Source organism: Emydura macquarii, unplaced genomic scaffold (assembly GCF_026122565.2).
Source record: "Emydura macquarii macquarii isolate MOO-44397 ecotype Brisbane River unplaced genomic scaffold, CSIRO-AGI_Emac_v2 contig_1253, whole genome shotgun sequence".
Lineage (NCBI taxonomy): Eukaryota > Metazoa > Chordata > Testudines > Chelidae > Emydura > Emydura macquarii.
The window spans coordinates 8,776,074-8,800,450 of record NW_027131390.1 but is presented as its reverse complement, the minus strand read 5'-3'; the positions used below and the strand labels follow the sequence as shown (position 1 = coordinate 8,800,450).

Genomic DNA, 24,377 nt, shown 5'->3' with positions numbered 1-24,377 from the left:
CCTACTGTTAATCAGAATATTTAAAATTTTAATTAAAAAAAGAATAATGCAAATGATAGTGTAACAAATAAAGAAGATGACAACCTTTTATCGTAAAACCACCTCAGAATTTAACCGTATTTGTTAAATACATTCAAGACATGAGTTTTTAAAATAAGGGGAAAAATATATTCAATTCAAGACAACTTTATTTGTATTGTTGGTCTGATTTAATCCAGCAAGAATATATTGATTAGAACCCACTTGTAATCACACAGGACATGGTTCATCTCTGATAACATAATGGAAATGTTGATAATATTTTCTTAAATTCCTAGATATTAACTAAGGTCAAGTTTTTACATTACATTCAAATTATATATCTATTTAATTCAACCCAAATGTTACTTATTAGTAATGATAATTTTAGGCTGATTTTCATATTCTCCATATTAATTTGAAAATATTTACAGAAAGCTTGAGACAAATATTTGTTCCTCTTGACTACAATGACTGCTTTAGGCCCCAAACCAGCAAAGTGAGTTAAGGGAATACTTTATTCAACAACCAATAAAATGCTAATCTCCCCCGCCCCCCTTTTTTTAAATTAAACAATATACATTATTAATCAATATGAAATATAGACTGGTGTGCTACCAAATGAAATCTATGCTTCAGGCTTTAGAATTCCAGAGTCAAGTGTGTTTGTATGTGGACTTAAACTTTTAAGAAAAAACAGTTGCTATTAAACTCAGTTTAAAATTGAATTTATAGTCCAAATAAAAGTTACAAAGACATTACTAGACAATTATATTTTACAAATAATTTGAGTGTTGAAAGCAGTGAGTTTTTTTAAACCTAGACTGAAAAATTTAGCTCTCTGTCAAGCTATGGGTAAGTGTGTACTTTGAAAGAGAACAAAAAGAGTGTTAGTGTTCCTTCAAATATCACTTATTTTGTATGTAAATTAATAGGTACATTAACAAATGTATATTCTTCCTGTGGGATCTAGGAAAATAAACAAGACATGAAATGAAAAGATTGCTCAAATAAAAAATGTAGTTTACTTTTTCAATCTTTTTATTTTTGAAGTCCTGAACACATGGGAACAGGAATCAATTAAAAAAAACAAATTAAATCTATCAGTCTACCACTTATGCTTATCATCAGTGAAAACTACAGGTGAGAGAAATTCACAGTAACATTTACTAAATTTAAATAAATTAAACAGACAAGTGCCACTCTGGCACTTGTCTGAAAGCTCACAAAATTCAGACCACACCACTACAGTATTGCTTCCAAAATCTGCTCAACATGCAATGAAGGCCTTATAAAGTTTGGTGCACATATGTATCTTCAAAAACATATACTCTTGGTTTGTTATCTACTACTTAAACTCATTCCAGCTAGCAAGCAAAGCTTGATGACATTTTCCTGTTGGTTTACAGCCCTGAATATTATTGAATTATTCTCAATAAACTATTTCTTAACTGGAAGCTGATGCATGTTTTAGAGTCCTTGACACTTTTTACTGGAAAACTTCCGTTAGGTGGTATCAAGGTCTTTTTGGTTCAGAATACCAGAACAAGTGACAAGGCATATTAAAGTCAGTAACTGAATGGGTAATTGAAAACAAAGACTGTATGCTAAATTTAAATATACAAAAAGGTTTGTTTTCTATTACAATGGATTTTCACAATTGCAATAAAAAAGTGAATATGAGAGAGTGACGTTCCCTTCTGACTCATTTGATTGTTTCCGCCAGCGTTTCTCAACGTAATTTCTAGTAAATTAATGTACATTGAGAGTAAGCCAATCAAGATTCAATTCCTCAGCAAAACCAATATATTTTAATACAAGTTTCTACAAGATTCTGCAGGAAGCTGAAAACTTCTCTGCAATAAGAGTAACCAAAACCCACTCACAAAACAATAAAGAAAGCATCTCCAAAATTTAGGTTGTCCTCCTTATATTGTTTCTAAAAGTTAAAACAATTCTCAACTAATAATATTTTTCTAACATTTCAGAGCTAACTCCAAAACTGACATACCTACTAAGTTTCTTGGGACTTGTATGACATCTTCAGCAAATTCAAGGTAGCTTCTTGCCTTTTTCACTGCATCTTGATCCTAAGAAATAGGAGAGAAAAAAAAAACCACAAGGAGTTCAGTGTTTTCCAAGAGCATGTTAGTTTTGTTATATTTGATCATTTATTTATCTGAAAGCTCACCTCTCCATAAATATGGAATGTGCAGGTGTCTTCATCAAGATCAATAGCAGTCACACCAGGTACTTTCCTGGCTTGCTGAATATTAGCGCCATGAGTGCCAATGGCCAGACCCATTAGGTCTTCACGTACAACAAACTGTTCATGAAATCGTGATGCAAGCTGCCTTGAGCTCTAAAGAAAGAAGGCATTCCTAGTCAACTTTGATTTGTAAAAGAGTATCAATTTACATTGATTTAGGTAACCAGACACACATGTAGGCTATCTCCCTATTTTCCAGGTCAGTTAATTTCTAAACTGGAAGGAGAAACTGCCAAACATGTATAATTAAAAAAAACCAGACAAACTGCGTGATGTCTTCACCATATTTGAGCTAAGAAGGGTGGGGATGGTAATTCCAAAGATAAGGAGATACATATTTAGAAAAGAAAAATGACAGTTAATTTTTTTCTCCAAAAACACACATCTCTGCAAGTATGGTTGCATCTATCAAACGTTTCACTCAGTAGCAGAAAGTAAAATCTATTTGCTTAATATGTCATCCTAAATGCAGGTAAGAAATCAAATTGAGAAGATGTTCTTACAGGACAGTAAAGTTGAAAAATCAGCTATTCAGATGTTGTAGGGAAGAAAAACAATCAAACAGAAAAAAGAACTCCCATGAAAATATATATGAAAAAACAGTAATTGCTCCAATAATCACCAGTTTCAAAGATACAACCATGACAAAATGAACTATAGGATACCTACTGTCCACAAAAATGAAGAATCAATTTTTATATGAGAATGAAAAAACAGACGAGTTTGCAGAAATAATAGGTTACCTGAACAAGAGTTCAACAGATGACACAAAAGCCCTAGGATTTGATACAATAATCGCCCACAGCACTTCCACAGGTATAGGAAGTCCAAACCAAGAGTAAAGAGCTGAGCAGATAGAGAATATGAATAGCTTTATTCTGACAATCATGTACCTTTAAATGTACCAGTCTCAGCAGAGCAGTAATAATGGTTCTGTAGACTAAATTGGGCCTTCAATTACACCTGTGCAACTCAAGTGTTTTCAGATTAACTACAGTTACATCTTTGCATATTCCATTAGTTTTAAATGCAGCTATACTGGCATAACTATTAGCATAAAATGGTGTGCAGAATTTTTTTTTTACTGGAGATGTTGCACAAAAATCAGACCTGAAGGCAAGTTTCCAGGACTAGGACTTGGAAAAATCATTTTGATTAGTAACTGAGCAAATCTGAGCTCAAATCATTGACACAATAACCCCAATGAAATTTATAAATCTCTTTCCAGGGCAGAACTGCACTTTAAAAGATTATATATTAGAAAACACTGTTTTGCTTTGTGAGTGTGGTAACAATACATTAAACATAATTAAGGAAACTTCAATGGAATTAGAAAACTGTCACAGGAAAATGGCCTCCTTCTTACAACGTCTTATTTTCAAAGGATGAAACACTGACTGACAACAATCCACTACAAAAACTCCTCATAACTTATAAAAAATATAAATGTAATTATGAGAGATCTTTGCTAAAGAGTGACAGTGAGTGGTACAATGACCAAGTCTTATATTACTGCAAGAGTAATTTTTAGGCATACCCAAAAAGTGTATATTTTTTGTCATGATTATTATGAGGAAAACATTCTGACTAGTGAAATTATCACATTTAAGTGTATTGATGTGAGTACTCAATTGAAGTTATGATGAACTAAATTTAAAATTTCAACAAAGAACAGTGAAAACAAGGCTGTTTCACAATAAGATTCAGCATTTAATTCAACCTACTGCTTTGAGGATAATTCTTTGGTAAAATTATGCACTATCCACAAATGCCTGGACATAACACAGCTAGTGAGAGTGGTAGATAGCCTTAATGAGAAAAATTCCTGTATTTGTTGACTGAAAACTGCACAGCAATTCTGCATTTTACTTCCTTTGTTCTCTTATGACAGAGTAAACAAACATAAAATACGTAAAAAAAACTTGCTAGCCCATGCAAGTATATGTAGGAAAGAAAAAATTCTCCCTTCACAATTTTTACTGATGTTCAATTGGATTTGTGATGACTTAGGACAGTGTACACTAAGAGGATCTCTTATGGTTCATTGAATTAGTAATATTAACATATGATGGATCTTTAAGACAAATACGAAGCAAATGAAACCATTATTCTTCTTTACACATCACAGTTTATTTTGAATTACTACCTTGCTAATGGTAGCGTACATAAGTAGCAATCCACAAAATGAAAAAATAAATTATTTTATTTCTACGATAAAAAAATAAAATACTGGCAAAAATGAATGGAAAAAGGCACATTCTGGTCACTGTAAATCATTTAAGCCATTTTAAAAAATAAACTACTGATAGATATCAAAGCCAAATTCCATCCCACTATACAACTACAGATTTAGCCCACTATTATAGTGGATTCTCAACTGTTTTCCACCAAGGACCCAAAATCCATTCATGGTTTCTTGTCAGGATCTACCCAAATTCCCCAATCCTTTGAGGTTGCAAAGAGCTTCAGAAGTGAAGTAACAGCATGAGCCAATGGCTGGTTTTGAGTGGAAGCTGAAGAATGCCAGTGACAGCTGGTGTGTGATTGAGGAGGAGAGAGAATTAAGTTTAGGAAGGAGATGTTTCTGCTTCCCACCCATATAGTTATTAGCTCTGGGGGAGTAGCACTTCAAGAGGTTGTGTCCTAAAATACCACTTCCCCAGGAAGTCACATTGTGTGGGCATGGGACAGAGGAAAAGAATTGAGCAGCAGAGATATAAAAAGGTCAGCAGGACAGAGGGAGTGAGTTGCTCTTTTCTTAACTCATGGCTGAATGCTAGTGCCCTCAAAATTGTACTACTCTTAGGCCACGTCTACACTACCACTTATGCCGGCAAAAATGTTACTCTGGTGGAGGGGTGGTGGTGAAAAAACACACCCCTGAACAACATAAGTTTTGCCGACATACATGGCAGCATACACAGCAGTACTTTTCCTACATAACTACCGTTGCTTGTTGAGGTGGTTTTATTATCCTCTCTCCCATCAGCATAGAGCGACTCCACAAGCGGTCTTACATCAGTACAGCTGTGCCACTGTAAGCTCACTAGTGTAGACAAGGCCTTAGTTTGTCAATCTGTGGGATGTAACGCAACAGGATCATTTGTGTAATTCACCTGTCAGTTGCACCCCACGAGTTGTGAAGTCCTGAACAATAATATGTTTCATGAGTGCTAAGTTTCTTCTCACTTTAAGCTAAAATGAGAAATTAAAACTTCTGAAAATATAGTCTCTAATATAATAGAACACAGATGTCATTTGCCAATATGAAATTTTAAATACTGATACTTGATACTTATAGTTCTTGTCAGTATATCTCAAAACTCTTTACAAATATGGGTATTATCTCTGATTTACATTTCTGAAAGCTAAGAAAAAGTTCATTCTACTTCATAGCGAAATAAGTATTTGCTTGCCCAATCTTTTCCCATTACAAACACAAGTCAGATTCCTGCCACTCAATATACTCTTGAATCAGAAGAATATATTATGTCTTTTACATGTTGTAAGTTGATCTGTGAACATTTTATCTACTTGCTACAAATACCATCCCCTCTGCTCTGCCAATAACGTCAGTCTTCCACTTCCTTCATTTTCTTCTCCCATTCATTGTTGTGCTTTCTTTTATGCCACACTCGAAAGCCCTTCATATTCCAGAGTTCCAGGATCCCACTGTCAACATTTTAAAACTACACATGGAATCTTGTTTTTTCTATGAGGGCTACAAACACTAACCCACAGCAATACCATGCTTTAACCCCTCCCATCTATATTTAAAAACAAACATTCTAAATTATCACAAATCTCTGGATTCCCCAGCGTAGTATTCTCAAATCTTGGTATTTCAGGATCCAGTCCTGTGAAGCAATTACTCACTCCTATACAAACTCCTGCTGACTCCCAGTGGGACTGCATGCAAGATTAGACCCTTAAATTGTAAATTCCTCTGTCAGGGGCCACATCTCTATGTACACCTTATACAACACTGAGAATATTGGTAATATTCAATTATAGTACCACCCATGTAAAAAACTCCTGCCAGCTATAAATGCACAAGTGTTCTCTGTATACTAGTCAGGTTATCTGGATGGACAAACAGATAACATACCTCTAGCTGTTTACTAGCTTCTTCATTCCTCAATATCAGAGATAACTTGGTGCGAAGACTTCGAAAGTGCATATCAATCAGCATATTTGCTCGCTTTGTTGTTACCTCATTGATCGACTACATTATTGATAAAAAAAAAAAAAAATTGATAAATCCACCATTCAAACAAACCCTTACAATAGGTATTGTTAGGGAAACAATACTTACCAAAATGATAAGCTGATAGTTTTCAGAATCATATATTACAGAAAATGCTCCAACTGCCTTTTTGAAGTCTTTATGTGCAGACTCTTTGGCACACCTAAGAATAAAAATGCTACACATTTACAGAATGTTTATTTGGTGCATTTGTGGTTTAACCATAAAATTTATCATTTTTTAAATTATTAATGGTAAAATATTTTCTTTGTAGAACAAAAGGGTAGCTCTGTAGGCATGCTAAGTTAATATCCAAATATTATAGTTCTGCTGGTACCAGTAGATATGGCAAGTTAGCACTTTTAAAGGAAAGATGTGAATAAAAAGTCAGTTCCGATCTGCTGTTTGAAAAGAATCTAAACTTAAGAACCTTTCTTCTATAAAGCATGTAGGCAATCTTTGGGGGAGGGGAGGTGGGAAACAAGGGGGAAGGCAGAACTTTCTTCCTGATTCAAATACAGAAAATGCTAAAAGGAGATATTTCAGCTGTCTTTTCAGGCTCTTTCATCTGATTAATGTTGAAAAATCTCATTTCAACTACTAATGACACTTTTCAACCAACCTCTTCTCAGAGTTCTCATTCAAGCAAAATTTCAAAATAAATTATGTATACAGATTTGTACTTACATTTGCCTTAAATCTTCTGGCACTTCCAGTTTGATCTTGTGAAAAGTATCTTTTGTTGCAGGTTTATTGGGATTCACAGATCTTAAACGCTCAATTGTGACAATTTCATTGTATGTAGCATCACAGGCTGCATATTCTATTACATAAAACTGATATAAAAAATAATAAAATCATCCAAGCCACATGTTTAACGACAAGAATAAGAATTATGCTATGACTGCATTGAGTCAGTGTGAAGTATTCTTTAATTGTGCAAGTAAAACTGCACTTTTTTATTTTTAGGTAAAAAGACACTTCTAATCAAATTTCCTAGTAATGGGATAGCCTAAAGTTAAAGTTAAAAAGAGAAACAGCTTCAAATCCAATGCCCAGACAGTTGAAAGAGAAAACAGTAATACAAGAAAATTAAAGTATGTGTATATATATTCCTACCTCACCCTTTATCATTCTCACTTTAGCCAGCCACCAGCAACATGGTTCTTTTTCATTTGCTCTGGAATAAACCTAAACAAAAAATTATAATGTACAACATTGCAGGATGAGAACTGCTTTATATTAATAAAGAAACTAGTGTAGAATTTGCATAAACCACATCACAAGTCATGACTGACTGACATTACTACTAAATCTGTCCTGTTACGTTTCTGCTTTTCAAACCAGAAATCTATATAGGATTCATAAAATGTAAACAAAGTGTCTAGTTCACACACCACACCAAATATAAAATTATAACCTAGATGTATCAGCAAAAGTCAGTACGGTCCTAAAGTACTCAAAAAAGCAAAGGAATTTAGACTTACAGGCCAGCTAATAATTCATTTTCATCTATAACTCTTCTGATTATGTGCAGGTATTGTACGGGTCACGCCAATGTACAATATTATATAGTCAGCAAACTGACATATAGTACCTTTCACACAATAGCAATAAAGCCGGGTCTAAACTAAAATGTTTTGCTGGCATAGCAATGTCAATTAGGGATGTGATTATTTTATTTTATGTTTTTTTAATACATCATAGTTATGCTGGTAAAAGCCCTAGGGCAGACATAGTTCTATCAGCAAAAAAGTGGTTTGGCTGGAATAGTTTACTTTGCTCGCTGAACCAGAATAAGCTATACTGCCATCTCAGCACAACTTTTAAATTTAGATAAACTTCTTACTCCTTTCTTGAGTGTTAAACTTGTAAAATAAGAAATTCAGATGGGTAATATTAGAATGATCGTAGTTTTGTATATTATATTTTCTTAGTTGTCTGTAAGACTGAAAAAAGCAGAAGTATATTTAATCAGCCAATTGTTAACTCTGGCATCAAAATACAAATTGGAGTCAGGTACCCAACTCCTATTGATTGTTGCTCTTTGTGCCTTTGAAAATTACCCCACCCCCAAGAATACCATGCTATATCCTATCACATCCCTGCCAAAATCCTGTGACAAAAACAATTTTTAATTTGCATATAATTACACAAATTTGCACAAAGTACTGCCCAATTGTGCAAATAGCTCCAGCTTCCACATAAACCCTGAAATGCATAATTTTGTGCCCCTCTAGCCGCATATTTGCCTATCCCCAGCAGTACATCAATGAGCTGGGCCAGGTCAATTAAATATGTGCTACATGGCCCACATCAATTAATTCTTGCTCTGTCAGCCACACAACTATTTTTGGGCCCCCTGCCCTACATATCAACTCTGCATCCCCAGTCAATCAGCTGGGGAAGACTGCTAAATCACAAACAGATGGTTTTCCTCAGAGACCTATAGAAATGTATGAAAACCCATCAAGTTGACAGGTCTGCTATCAATGGGCGCTGGTGCATTTTTAAATAGTATATATTACAAAGCTGCTGATTTACCTTGAGCTTTTGCTTTACATATAGGCCCTGTATACTACAGCTGAAACAGTTTTGGCGTCAAACCAAACATGATTCAAACCCTAGCACATGCTAACAGTTTCCTTAGTCAAAGAAGGCACGAGGAGGATCTAATCTACAGCACTGTTTGTAAGTCAATTGCTAACACAATTATGGAGGTCAGTGAAACAACTGTCGTATCCAAATCCCTCAATTGTCACTGATATGGTTTACAACTCTCAAAAGAAGCTCTTAAATAGACTCAACATTATCATCTATAATGTTTGATATCAATGAGATGGCATATGAAATAGTGTTGCAATTAGTCCCAATTACTTAGTTGACATTATTTCCTGTCACTAAACAAGTACTGTTTAAAACATAATACATACCTCTACTTCATCACTTTCATTTATATCTTTATTATAGCCTGCAGGTGGTGGAAACCTCACATCATGGAATGGAATTTGTCTCTCTGGCTGCCAGCTGAAAACAAAAATACAGTGAGAGAATGGCCCATGTACTTTCACTTTCTTTTTAAAAGGATGACCGGGTTTTGGACCTGTAAAGTTCACATCTTTACTTTTCATGCCCTTCCACACAAAAATTGCATGAAATTTAAACTAACAATCTACTGTAGAAATATTGCAGAACAAGTTTTTAAAATGTAGTTAAGCATCTTAAAACTAACAGAAGTATAAAAATTGGATCAGGGACCTTCTTAAAGTCTGGAGGTAGCAGAAAAACCTTTTGATTTCCTTACAACAAATAATTATTTTTAAAAAAATCAGTATTTTGCTTAGAACACTGTCAAACACCTAGAAGTTCTATTTTTATACTAAACAAATTTCAAAGTATTTTTGAATTTAAAAAATAACCCAAACTTTACAGAGTAGAACGTATCGGTAACACTCATCATTTAAAGGCATGCAGTAAAGGTATTGAAGATTTCATCAACTTAAGAAATGTGCGCCGAATGCAATTTGTAACCAGGTTAACATGGATATTCAAGCACAATAATAATTGGAAATCTAGCCAATTTTTAAAAGAAGTTAAGTTTCAGATTTTACATCTTCTCTGAATCTCATGTCAACTTATTTTGGTTTAACAATCACATTTTTATATATCTTTAAATAATGTGTTCTTCTCTTCCCTGTTGTCATTTGAAAGAACCAAACAGATTAATAGGGGAAGTTCACCGACTTTATAGGAGATACAGTAAAATGGACTATATACAGATTACTGTACAAACCAGAAATTAAAAAAAATAATTTTTCTGTATTTTCAATTAAAAGTGACAGAATGCCAATTTTTTTCAGACGTAAGTATAACTTAAATTAAAAACTTCCCTTCAAAATGTACTCTTTTCCTCAGATCCTATAACACCCATGCACTTAAACAGGAGCTAGCAAGCAATGTCCCAGCATACACTTCATGATGTCACCTCAACCACAAATATATGGTGGAGGTTTATAGGGATGCGCATTATTTTCCTCCCTAAAAAATCCCCAGACATATACACAGAATATTATAAAGATTTTCTCTTTTATATGCCTCAAAGTAGTGTATGTATTATTAAAAAAAAATTGAAAAGGGGTGGGTGGCTCATATGGATTTCTTGCAAGGGATGCTGCCATAAGGACTCAGAGTTGATACTGTTACATTCTAAAATCAACTCAGAATAACTTCTGTAATAATTTGGTGAGTCTAACATTTCTATTGACAAGACATACTGAAAGAACTCATGGAACTGCTTTTGAGCCATCCAAACATAATATGCATCATTAGTAATATAACAATATTTACCTTTACCAAAACAAACTTTGTTTATTTCATTACAGTTTTCCTAGGTAAAATTTTAAAATAAAATACAACAGTTTTTATTGTGAAGAGCAATAGCATAAGTGTTCACATTTTAAATGTTTTACAATAAACATTATAACATTCTGAATTATTGCAAAAGGCACTATTTATGTATTACTAAGTCAGATACGCATATTAAATAGACAGTATTAGATTTAAACTTGGTGCAAAACTGTAACAGCAGCAGTACACTTACTTGTTTTCAAATGCAACTGTTATTGAATCTTCATGTACATCCTTTACAAATGCCTGCATGAAAACATTAGTAAAATCATTTTACAAAACTGCCATCTTAAAGCCTGCCTTTTTCATTGACACCACAAACTCAAAAATTAAGTGTTTTCAAATCAGCTGGTCTCTTTAATTTTGCAATGTTTTTCTATAAGATGGGAAAATAGAGACAAATTTGCTGTTATCTTTGTACTCCCCTGGGTTACTGGGCAACAACTAGTATTTGATATGCTTATGCAGTACTCAGATCAGACATGCACTTTTTTTTTCACTACTTAAAAGGAACAGTGTGTGATACAAACAAAATATGTGAATGTTAAATGTGTTATGTATAGTTACTTATACCAGTACTCATCTCTCTCAGCTCCCTCCCCAGCTTCCTTCTCACCCCAAAACAAGATCCAGTAACATCAACAAGACCCAGTTATACCCAATTCACCCAAGCTCTGGCCAGATTGCCTTCTCCCATGCTGCCTGGTGCTCAGCAACTTCCTTTCTGGATTAATCCAAGTGAGACACAGTGCATCTTTCCCTCCATTTTCCTCTTGAAGTGGGGGCTGTGTAAGTTTCTCATCCCTAAGCTTCTCCTTTGGGATAAGAGGACGACTTTCATGGGCCTTTTGGACAGAGCACTGAACTAAGACTCAGAAACCTGAATTCTATTGCCAGCTCCATACCACTGGCCTGCTGGGTGACCATGGGCAAGTGTCTCGGCCCCCCTGTGCTTCACTGCACTTCAGTTTTCCCATCTGTAAAATTATGATATTGATACTCACCACTTTTGTAAAGCATTTTGAGATGTACTGATGAAAAGTGTTATATAAAAGCTAGATGGCATTATTCAGAGCCTCCAGATAATTGTGGTTATGTGTAAGGGAAAGGGGAAGACATTTTTAATTTTCTTCCACTAACTAAATGCCTATAAAAGAACTTTTGCAAATGGCTAAAATTTAAATAAATAAATGTAATTGTGTTGAAAAACCATGATAATTAACGATAGGTAGCATGGGTTTTCTGCTTGCACCTGTCCATATAACAAAGGCAATTGATTCATGTATGTGTTCAGGAGGATAGGTGAGGGAGAGGAATATGAAAGAAAGGCACTATGCTAGTTTGTTCTATCAACAGTGAATGTATTTTGCAAACACCACTAAAATGAAAATAATCTAGAAAAGTGACAGTGTTAAGGATTACTTACACCAAATATTATGTGGAACATTTAACCTTCCCTCAATTTTGAGACTTCTAGCTAAACAAGAGGACACTTCTATAATTCAGATTCCATAGTAACTTCATTTTTCTTCCAATATTTTTATTTTAGAAAATACTCCCAAGTAATTTCTCAAGTACAGTACCAACTAAGTATCTAACAAGAACATCAAGAGCGACTACTGCTAAAATGAGGAGTGACAGGTGCACATAAGTACAACTTTTGTTCTTCTATCAGGAAGTTCAATACTGACTTAACCCAAAATGAACTAATAATCTCTTTTGAGGTGAGGTCAAAGCAAAGTGAAAAAGAGCATAGCCATAGTTAGAGTCCCTGGAGCCTCCTTCACAGCATACCCATCCTTTAGAACAGGGGTGGGGAACGTCCGGCCTGCAGTGGGCCCTTCACAGAAAAAAGGTCCCCCCCCCCCCCCGCTTTAGAACATTAAAGGAAGCATTAAAGTTATTTATACTGAAGTACCTTCAGACAGGACACAAATTGGTTATAAAATTTGGCCATATCACTTACAAAGCCTCCCTTTCCATACATAAAAACAATACAGTTAATATTTTTCTCTGGCATGATTCAAAAAATCTAACAGCACAGCTCAGCATCTCATATATGGTGAGATAGATATAGAAAAAGTATTTACATAAGACAACGGAACTTTAAGAATACATAGACCTACGCAGATGTATGCAAATTTTGCATATATCTCATATCCATCTTTCCTCTGACTTGACTTATGATGAGTCTAGGATAGCACCAATTAAGGATATGCTTTTGACAAATATTAGGGTAGATGTGCCCCATACTGAAATAGTGAACACATTTTCAAATGTTTGTCATGTGCAGGCCTGAACCAGCTATTGATGTAGATATTAGCAGACATGCCTTGACACCTGAATTATACTGCAATCACTACCACACATTTTGTATAAATCCATCAGGCTGCAGAAAGACTATGTACTATTTGTAGCAGTCACCTACGCAAAAGCAAAGATAATTTTGGTAAGCTTACCTGATTGCACTGTGAAAAAATACATCTTAAATCAAGAACCCCAAACTAGTCTTGAGGGAAAAGGGTAAGAGTGATAGATGCCAGTGTCAGCAGGAAGAACTTGAATTCTTGATTAACCTTTTTAGTTTTCTTTGAACCATAATAGCGTGATTGCTGTGTGTCTTTGTCAGTATGAGGAAACACTTTGTGTAGAAGACTTTCCCTTTACAGTGCTGAGTACTTCACCATCTTTAAGGACTCCTGAAGCTATTTTAAGCACTGAAAAGGGTACCTAAATGGTACCTAAAAATACGAGCTGCATATCATGGAGTGGAACTGGATGATTGGGTAGATAGCATAGAGAGCACTTAGATCTGATATCCAAACTCAGTAACTTCCAGCACAATGTGCTACTTCCACCACGTCCCATAAGGAAATGGCCCAAATGGCCCTAGAAAGGGAGTCACGGAAAGAAGGGTAGTCAAATTGAAGACAAGTTCTGGGTTCTTAAAACAATCCATCAAATGTTTTGCCTGAAAAAAGTGAAGGTCACATGAGCAGCTTATTAGGATAATAACCTTTGGTGGAATGTTTTTCCTAATTGCTTGTTTCTTCTTGTAGCTTTTAGTCTGAAGTTCAGGAAGATTGAATGGTAACTCCCTGCTTCAGTTACTGCCTTTATAGTACCTTGAAGTCTTTAAACCATGATTTGAGGACTTCAACAACTCAGTCATAGGATAGCGGTCTATTACATGAGTGGGTGGGTGAGGTTCTGTGGCCTGTGTTGTGCAGGTCAGAATACATGTTCATAGTGGTCCCTTCTGACCTTAAAGTCTATGAGGAGGTTGTTGAACTTTTCTAACTAGGCTGAAGATGACCCAGAGATTGTGCAGAGGATTTAGTGTCCATTATTTTATCAGGGTCTCATCTGTTTTCTTACCATATACATTTTCCACAGAAAGGAAGTGGCTTGAACATCAACCAAGAGACATGAAAACTTAAGCCAGGAGCACTGACAAAGAGCAACACCTGATGCAACTGCTCTAGCTGTGATGGTTAAGGAGCATGAAGAGTATGTGTGCGTGTGTGCCACATCTCTCTCTAATGTCTTTTAGTGTTTTTATAGACATAAAGACTATAAAGTCATGAGGGACCATTATGATCATCTAGTCTGACCTCCTGTACAATGCAGGCCACAGAACTTCAGCCACTCACTCCTGTAATGGACTCCTAACCTAAGACTGAGTTATTGAAGTCCTCAAATCATAGTTTAAAGACTTCAAGGTAAAGAGAATCCACCAGCAAGAGACCCATGCCCCATGCTGCAGAGGAAGGCAAAAAACCTCCAGGGCCTATGACAATCTGCCCTGGGGGAAAATTCCTTCCTGACCACAAATATGGTGATCAGTTAAACCCTGAGCACATAGGCAAGACTCGCCAGCCAGACACCCATGAAAGAATTCTCTGTAGTAACTCAGAACTCACCCCATCTAACATCCCATCATAGGCCGCTGGGCATATTTACCGCTAGTAGTCAAAGATCAGTCCAATTGCCAAATTAGGCTGTCCCATCATACCATCCCCTCCATAAACTTATCAAGCTCAGTCTTGAAGCCAGCTAGGTTTCTTGCTCCCACTGCTCCCCTTGGAAGGCTGTTCCAGAACTTCACTCTCCTGATGATTAGAAACTTTTGTCTAATTTCAAGTCTAAACTTCCTGATGTCCAGTTTATATCCATTTGTTTTTGTGTCCACATTTGTGCTGAATTTAAATAATTCCACTCCCTCGCTGGCATTTATCCCTCTGATGTATTTATAGAGAGCAATCATATCTCCCCTCAGCCTTCTTTTCGTTAGGCTAAACAAGTCAAGCTCTGAGTCTCCTCTCATCAGGCAGGTTTTCCATTTCTCAGATCATCCTAGTAGCCCTTCTCCGAACCTGTTCCAGTTTGAATTCATCTTTCTTAAACATGGGAGACCAAAATTGCTCCCAGTATTCCAGATGATTCCAGATTCCTCCTCTGTTTCTCTAATAGATGGTCCAGAGGAAAAAACACCTAGTCCCAAAGCTGATATAAAGTTAGATGTTGAGTGTACCTGCACAACAGCAGACACTGCTGAAAATTATATGAATCGGTATGAACCAATTCAGTTCATACTGAATTTAAAAGAGTTAGCAATCGGAATAAATTCAACTTAAAAAATAGGTTTTGCTACAGCATAAACAAGCAGTTCCAGCTAAATTACAATAGTCTGGAAAATTTCTTTTATTTTTCATTATTATAGAACTTATAAAAGAAAAAGATGCTTGGCAAAATACTTTAGCTGGAACCACAAAACCTCCGCCCAAGCACAGAATGGCAGGGTTTCTTAAAATGCATGTCAGCTTAAACACAGCTGTATGATATATAGCAGCGGTTCTCAACCTTTTTTCCCCCCCCCGAGTACCACTCGGGCCAGGTACAGTCAGGTCAAGTACCACTTGACCTGACTGTACCCGACCCGAGTACCACTCGGGAAAAAAAGGGAGGGGACCTGCGGCGGGGTTTCGCGGCGGTGGCGGGAGGGATTTGCGGCGGGGTTTTGCGGCAGCGGGGAGAGACTTGCAGCGGCTTACATGGGAGAAACAATACCCGCCGCCGAAACCCTTCCGCCGTTTGCCCATTTTCGGCGGCAAAGTTTCGCAAGGGCGGGAGGAAGGGCACTTCCGGCGGTGGATTCGGCGGCGCGGTACAGCTCGCGTACCACCCAGCCTTCTCGTAAGTACCACCGGTGGTACGCGTACCACCGGTTCAGAACCGCTGATATATAGGGTACATTTACTGATAAAACTATACCATTTTTATATATATTAGTACATGGCAAATCCAATCCCAAATTTCAGTGGAGGTGGGGCCATGGAGGAGAATAAGTGATGCAGTCTATCCCAAGGAACTAATACAACTCATTCCCATTGAAACTAGAGTAGGTGGGCCTTGGGAGAACAGTATATATCTCAGGCTCACAGGTGTATGGGTAAGGAAGGATGGAAGACTAGCTCAAGCAAATGAGCATGACAGATAGTAGTGTGTGAAACATACTAAAAGTAGGGGGGACTAGGATGAGGAAAAACAGGGAGAAGATAAAAGGTTGGAGTAGGTATAATTCCTGGATATAAAGCCAACAGGAATAATGTTTAGAAAGAAATCAGGGGAAGAAGGAACAGAGTATGAGAAAAACATTTAGAGGCCATATCAAATAATTTTTTGTAAGGAACTCAGGAGCAGAAAGGTTTGCCCTTACTGCTATAGAGCATAAAAGCAGAAAGCACATGATAAAGAGCAGCCTCCAAAAAATTTTACAACAACTAAAGTTGTTCACTCTCCCCTATATAAAAAACTAAATATGGTTCATTTTCATCATGCCAAATGAACACTAAATACCAATGCTTCATATTAGCAACATCAAAAATAAAACCTCTCCCTGCAACATATTGTGTGATGTTACTTGATGTCTCAAATTCACATTAACATTCACAAACTCTGTAAAATAAAGTTTTACTTTCAGTGTTCCAAATGGTATGTATTAAATTTCATTATTAGTCATTTTACAAATGTAAAAGGTATGGTACCAAAACACCAATATATTTATTATTTCAGTGCCCAAGAGTGTGCTAGGTACATCTCATGAACAAATAAAGATATGATACCTGCCCCAAGAAGTTTAAAGTCTAAAATCAGATGTAGTAACAGGGGGGGGGGGGGGGAGGGAGGGGAGGGGAAGGGAGAGAAGAGGAGAACAAAGATAAAGGTTATAGTAAGAAAAATGTTCGGTTACTCAGTGTGGCATATGCACATATTGACCATACTATTAAATTAAGCATTGTGGGGGGTTGGTTAAATTTATCATTTAACCAGTTGCCCATGGATGGCTGAAGCAATCTTTTCCTCCAAAGGAATCATAAAGAGAAAAGTGAACTGGTTTGGCTAACAAGCCTAGGAAAGGCATTCCACGTACAGTAGCAGAATAGAAAAAAGTTACAAAGGAGCAGCAGGGGAAGGAAACAAAGGGAATATCCAGGCTGGCACCATTAGAAGGATGGAGTGGATGGGAATGGATGTAAAAGGAGACAAAGTTGGAGATATCTGTTGGTGATGAATTATGTAGGACCTTGAAAGAAGGGACAAAGAACTTGATATGGAGTACAACGGGGAGCCTAGTTTTTCAGAAGAGCTCTGGGAGGGAATTCTGCATGATGTGACAGAATTAAAACAACAAATGACAAAGATGAATGATATTAGCATTAGCAGTTTGGATGGAGACAAGTTAAATATCCAGAAATTCAAAGAAAAATTGTAGTTATTAAGGCAATGGACAAGCATTTTAGTCACTGGGAAATAAAGGGGCAGATTTTAGCAATGTTATGGAAGAAGAAATGGCAAGATTTGGCCACAGACAGAAAGTGGATAGAGAGGTCAAAAATGGCTCTCATGTTACTGACTTACAGGATGCTAACAGTATATCAATAGCAAGAGATAATGGAGGTAGTGGTATGTCTTTCAGGAAAATGCAGCTAGTATATTCCAACCCCATTGGCACAGGATGGATCCCATTATACAGCTGTATACAATATTTTCTTATCTAATTAAAATAACTCAATATGCTCACAGTATATCCTAAGTGGTTTTTTAGATGACTTCTTTGGTTACTTGCAACAATAGTCCCAAAGACATACCTACTTCAAGAGAAAAAGATACCCAGTTTTAATCGGCATATTATGTTGGCATCAATTTTAAATGTGAGACTGGTATTATAGAAGAAGAGATTAAGCTATATATATTTTTATAATGCATTTAAAGACTAGGAACACAGTAAAAAACCCAATGCTGGTAATTTTCAGTAAAGCTAAATAAACCTGGAACAAGTACATTACTGAATGTTTTACTTCTGATAATATATTGTGCCTTCTACTGCATTTGTATTTATTACAGAAAAATACTTATAGATAGGCATTATGGTTTTGAAGATTGAACAGATAGCTGGAAGCCAAGAACTCCTAAGTTCTAAATCATATTTCCATCAATAACTCAGTGAGCAGCCTTCAACAAGTCACTTAACCTATCTATTTCAATTTCTTCATCTGCAAAATTGGGATAATAAAAATGATCTATCTACTTTGTGGAGATGTTAGAGAGAGTTAATTAATATTTGTATGATACTTTGAAAATATAAAGTACTAAAATATTATACATTAATCAATTCTCCAATATACTGTAAAAAATAAACTACAGTTATATTAGTAGCAGCACGCTTTATATTTTCTCTATGTAACTGAAATGAACACTTAAAAAAAAAAAAAAAACAAACAAACTACTTCACCCTCCTGAAATGCAATTTTACTTCTTAAAGTACATTGACAGGCAAGGTCAATAAAACATCACCAATTATTTTGCAGAACAAAATAGGTTGCAGAACAAGTGGTTTTAAATCTGCTTATCAATGTTCCCTAGTGTTAACATTAGATGTAAATTTTGTACCATGACAACCCACACTGAAACAGAGACCATTCAAAAACTAAGTGTACTTAAGTAGTCCTCTCTGAAAGGTTTAGATTTAAAAATAAAACAACACTGTACAGCACACATATATTAGTGATGTCCAGGTAATGAAATGAATTTATCTTGCATCTTTGACTATTTTACCTGCACTATGCTCATAAATACCATCACTGCCATCAGCCAGCACTTAAAATGTTTAACTTTCCAAACTGATTCAGGTCCAAGCCACAAAAGTGAGGTTGATTTAAAATATGCCTAAAGTTCATAGATTTTTAAAATCTGAGGTTTTGGGCCAGGCCCTTCTCCAGCTACAAACCTCTGAACAGCTTTAAAATAGCCAATAGGAAATTATTCTCTCTCTCTCTCTCTCTCTCTCACTCACACACACACACACGAGAATACTCTAGTGTAAAAATGCTTTCTATCCTCAAACATGGAATTTCCACCCACAATTGAAGTGGACTGAGTGACTGTATTTGATCGGGACCAGAAACTGTTCTAAGTCCAACATCTCATGCAAACAAGGAGAGCTAGAAATAAGCATCCTAACCTTGCAGATGTGCTGAGCACTCAGCTCACATTGTAATGTGAATTACAGCATAGAGTGCTCAGCACTTCTGAAAAACTTGGCCAGAGAGCTTTACCCATTGGAATCCCACCATTTAAATATGATTGGGTACTTGTTTCTAGCTATGAGTCTGTGAGATTATCAATCCCTAAATTTGTGACAGTAAGATTTATAAAAGCTATTTTAGAACATTAAATAACATTTATACTGCAGTAAAAACTAGATGCCAACAAGATCAAGGACCCACTGTAATAGACACTGTACAAACAAAAGTTTCCTCAATTTTAAGTTACATTCCCCCCTCCACTAGTACAACTAAACTTACATTATTAAAAACAACCATGGCTTCTGGTAAAGAGATTAAAAAAAAATACCAATTTTTTTTAAAAGCTCTCCTGAATATTACTAAAACATTTTATTTTAAAATATATGGCATAAAAGTGGTATTACTGATAGTTGGTATTATTGATATGATGGTACTACTGACCTTCATTTGGGATGACCTAAATAATTCTTTGTAGCTTTGCCACTCATAAATAACATGGCCATTACCTAACTCATGCCAGTAAATATCTTTATCCTTCATCTTGTACTCCAGATACGTATTAGTATGTACCTTGATGTAATGTACTTATAGTATTTTTGCAATCACAGTGAATTAAGGTGGTTTTATAGTACTAACTATAGGATGAGCACTAGATATTAACATACCATCAAATGAAATGGGATGAACAGTCTTAAAATATGATGACTCTAGCGGGATCCATCAAGAGATTGTCTGAAGAAATTTCTTATTTTTTCATTTTGATGGTTTTGTGTTTAAGCTGTTCTGTTCCTAGCCCGCATCACAAAGTTTGTATGATGTTAGGCAAACCAATTCATTCTGTGCCAAGGTTTCAACATCTGGAATACGGGGATAATACTGACATCTCACAGGACAGCATGAGGATTAATTAATAAGTGCAAGGTGCTCAGATATTATGAGCACTAGAGAAAACATAAAAATTATATCATTAGAATGGATAAAGTATGACTTTTCTGTTAAATACTGATCCATAAACATTTAAGAACAACTTTTTATGTAAGAACTGGTTTCTGCATTTATAATGAATGTGATATTTCCTCTAAGTAACCTTTGGGTCAGAGCTGATCATTTTGTTTGTCCTTTTAAACCTTTCCTATTTATCCTTCTGATCTGCTAAAAAAGGGCTAATATGAATTCTAAAACATATGAAAAATATAATGTCCTGCTCAGAAAAATGTTTATAAAATATGTTTATAAAATAGTCTGGATGTATTAATGATGCTCACATTTAGTAAACAAACTTTCAGTTTATGGAACAACTTGAGTGACTCATCCTGAATCAATGAAACTGTTCATTCATCATACACCTAAATTGTTCTGGGATACAGATTAATCAGAAATGTTGGTATTTAAAAAATAAATAAATCAGGAGATCAAGTAGCCCAGCACATTTTATTTTATTTGTCTACTGTCAAAAAAACTGAAGGGGATATGAAATTTACAAGATTTTTCAAGCAAATAATTTTCTGTACTGATGTTAGTCATTAAAATAAAGTTCGTTAAATTTGTTTTATATCTTCTCAGTAATCTTCTCACAGCGATATATATTTTTACACAGTTATCAACCAGACAGAATATGCATTTTAAATTACATCTTTATATAAAGTCTACCTACTATAATTAATGCACTTAATTAATAGTGCACAATTTGATAAAAACTAGTCATTTAAAAACCCTACATCTTTAATACCTAAAATGCATACTTTATATTTTCAGTTATCATCTATATATCACTATACGAAAAAAAAAGAAAAGAAAAGAAAAAAGGAACTTTTATGAGTGCTCAATATTTTATTTCCTGGTACCTACATACAGATCTGGGATTTCAACTGGAACACTGCAGACACAAGAGAGGCTCTATTTAGCACTCAACCTCATATTCTCCTCTTACTATGAAAACACACAAGATGTTACCAAATAGTAAACACTTCCCTCAGGTATTTTAAGATTTTTTTTTTAAATGAACTTTTAAAACTTTGTTATATACCGCTATCATCTTAGACCACTAGAACTCAGTTATCATCTAGGGACTTGACCCTCCTTCCTACCACTCTCATGCCATAGTACAGGATGTACTATTCAGTTCTATCCATCTAGTTTGTTAACATAAACACAGGCCCACTGCTGAATATTAGGCCCAATTCTTGAAGGCGCTAAGAACACTCAATACCCATATGACTGGAGTGCTCAGCACATTGCAGGAACAGTTACATTACAGTTAACTGTATTTTGACAAAAGGTCTGTCTCTACTCCCACTGATTTCAATGAGAGTAGGCCCCAGCCTATGTTTTACTAATGGAATTTTGTTTTTTTTTAAATCTTCTGGCCCACAGAAGAAGATCACTGCAACCGAAATGATGCTCCACTGGATGCTGACTGAGGCTCCTGATTTCATGCAACACCCGTGGCAATCCTACCTGCTATATACACAATAAACACGAATAACTGGCAGCGTATGTGTTTCCACGCTCAGGGAAGGCTGGCTCTCCCCACTACCAGGCCACCCACCAACACATGGAAGAGGCTAAACCATATTTTCAATCGGAGACGTATTGGCCGGTAACGTTTCCAGGACCTCGGAGCAGGCCCTGAAGGCCAGGCGATGCTGCCATCCATGTCGGTGCGCGGGCAGCCCTGCCCACCGCATTCGCCGCACCGCTGAGTGGGGCATCGTTTCCTCCCGCGGGGCTGTTTGACGAGCTCCCCCACCCCGACTGCGGCTCGGCCGGCTGGGGCGCCCCTCCCCGGGGTGCAACTCCCCGGGGTGCAACGCCCAGCCCCTCGCCTTCCACTCCGCCCGACCCCCGCGCTGGGAGGGGAGAGGCCCAGCCCAGCCCTGCCCTTCCCTTTTCACCGTCTCTCGCGCGCCGGGAGCGGCGAGCCCAGGCCCTCCCCACCCCCCACGGAGCGAAGGTCTCATGGGCCCACAGCCACCGGGGACCGTAGCTCCCAACGGCCTCCGAGCTCCCTCTGTCGTCAGCGGCCTCCGTTCCCTCCCCTCAGACACTGGGGGAGGGGCGCGGCTCTCCCAGGCCGCCGCCGCCGCCTGGCCCAGGCCTCTCTCCTCTCCTCAGAGGCGGGAGGAGCCGCCGCCGCCGCCGCCTGCCCCAGGCCCCGCTCCCTCGCCTGAGGCCCGGCCCGGCCCCGGCGCGCGGTACCTTGTAGAAGGCCCCATTGGAGCCCCGCACCTCCACCACCAGCTCCTCCATGTTGCGCCGCGGCGGCTCGGTGCGGGATGCCCAGGCCCGGCACCGCCTCTCTCGCTCTCCAGGGGCGGGTGGGGAGGAGGGAAACCTCGATGCGCTCCGTGCCCGGAGGGCCGGGGGCGGGTCGGCTCGGTTCCTCGCCCGCGGCTCGCCCGGAAATGAAAGCGAAACGGTCACCACCCGGCGGCGCGCGGGGGGGAGGGAAGAGGGGCGCCCGCTTCGAATGTAAACATTAAACCCGCATCACGTGAGGGGCCCCGATGGGGGAGGGGCAGGAGGGGAATTAACTCGCGCGAGCACGCCCCGCTCGCGGCCGCCTAACAGCCCGCCGGCCGCATTACCCCTCCCTCGCACGCTCACGCAGCCGCGCTAGCGGCGGCGCGCAACCTAACTTAACCTCACGCGGCGCTACGGCGCCCCATCCCTTCCGCTGGCAGGCCCCCTCCCCCCTCCAGCGCCTCTGCTGCTCCGCCACCCAATGGCGGCACGCCGTTGACGCACGTGTGCGGCAGCCAATGGGAATGCCCGCTTCAGGAGGACCCGCCCCCACCCCCCCTGTGAGCCGGCAATTACGGCGCGGGTAAGGGGTTCATTAATAGCAGGTCCTACGCCTCCAGCCCCATAGCTTTCAAGGAGCCCGCTGGGGAGGGGCCTGGTGAGGTGATCAGCGCGGCCTGCTCCCGCCAGGAGGGGGCCTTGGGTGAGGGGGGGGGGCACGAGGAGAGATCGAGCCGTGCGGGGGTCGGAGGGGACAGGACGGGAGGGGGTGCTGGTGCGGGGCCCGTGGGAGGGAACGGTGGGACGGGACGGGGGGGCTGGTGCGGGGCCCGTGGGGGGGAGGCGGGGTTGGGGGGCACGGTGCGGGGCCCTGTGGGGGGAAGGTTGGGGGGGAGGGGTACTGGTGCGGGGGGTGCCGGGGAGGCGGCGGCTAGTGGGAAAGGAGTCTGAGGAAGGAGCTTTCACTGTAAAGCAGCCTGCGGGCTGCGGTTGAGTTTTCTGTGCTGTGGCGCCGGAGGCTAGGTTTGTATATGCAACTGAAGAAAGCCCTTTGCAGCTGAGTGGTAAAACAGGTAATTACTTGACACGTGTGGATTAATAAAGGGTTTTGCACTTAGTATTTGGCTTAAATTAAAACCTTGCTGTTGGGAAGGCCCTTATTCCTGGGGGGGCTAACCCAATCTCCATTTCCCCTGCTGAGAGTGACTGGGGGAGATACCAGTAACCTTGGGTCTGGTTTCTGCCATTTCTCATTAGCTGTTTCTCTTCTGGAATATTTTAAATCTTAAGAAGATCAAATCTGCATCAGATTTCAGGAGCCAGTGTTACATATAGGTGGCATTGTTGGGAACAAAACGTTAGTTGTATTAAGTAATTTTGACTTTCTTTTCTTGGGCATTTCTTGAAAGTACCCTGCAGTACAACAAGTAGATATGTTTAATACAAACTGTATCCCAAAGTAGTATATTAAAATGTGTACATATGATTCAAGTAATGTGTATTGCTTCTGCAAAGCTTGACTGTACACAGATGATCTGGATGAGTCTTCACTTATAGTATATGGTCCTGACACTATTCCGTGATCCTATATCAAGACAATTGGTCT

General features: G+C 38.4%; 1 protein-coding gene across 4 annotated transcripts in view; it reads right to left on the bottom strand.

The window, feature by feature from the left end:
• Nucleotides 1-23,142, bottom strand: part of FMR1 (fragile X messenger ribonucleoprotein 1) — a 48,845-nt gene extending 25,703 nt beyond the window's left edge. For 2 of the 4 annotated variants that reach the window (XM_067548097.1, XM_067548096.1), the window contains exons 1-9: nt 22,727-23,142; nt 11,134-11,186; nt 9,467-9,560; nt 7,653-7,724; nt 7,221-7,369; nt 6,603-6,696; nt 6,396-6,512; nt 2,210-2,380; nt 2,030-2,108 (exon numbers count right to left, since the gene is read on the bottom strand). In XM_067548097.1, coding sequence (XP_067404198.1) covers nt 2,030-2,108; nt 2,210-2,380; nt 6,396-6,512; nt 6,603-6,696; nt 7,221-7,369; nt 7,653-7,724; nt 9,467-9,560; nt 11,134-11,186; nt 22,727-22,777 — 880 coding nt within the window. In that variant the 5' untranslated portion in view covers nt 22,778-23,142. The remainder of the gene's footprint in view (nt 1-2,029; nt 2,109-2,209; nt 2,381-6,395; nt 6,513-6,602; nt 6,697-7,220; nt 7,370-7,652; nt 7,725-9,466; nt 9,561-11,133; nt 11,187-22,726) is intronic. The other 2 variants (XM_067548094.1, XM_067548095.1) reach the window with 2 other exon arrangements.
• Between the last annotated feature and the right edge of the window lie 1,235 nt (nt 23,143-24,377).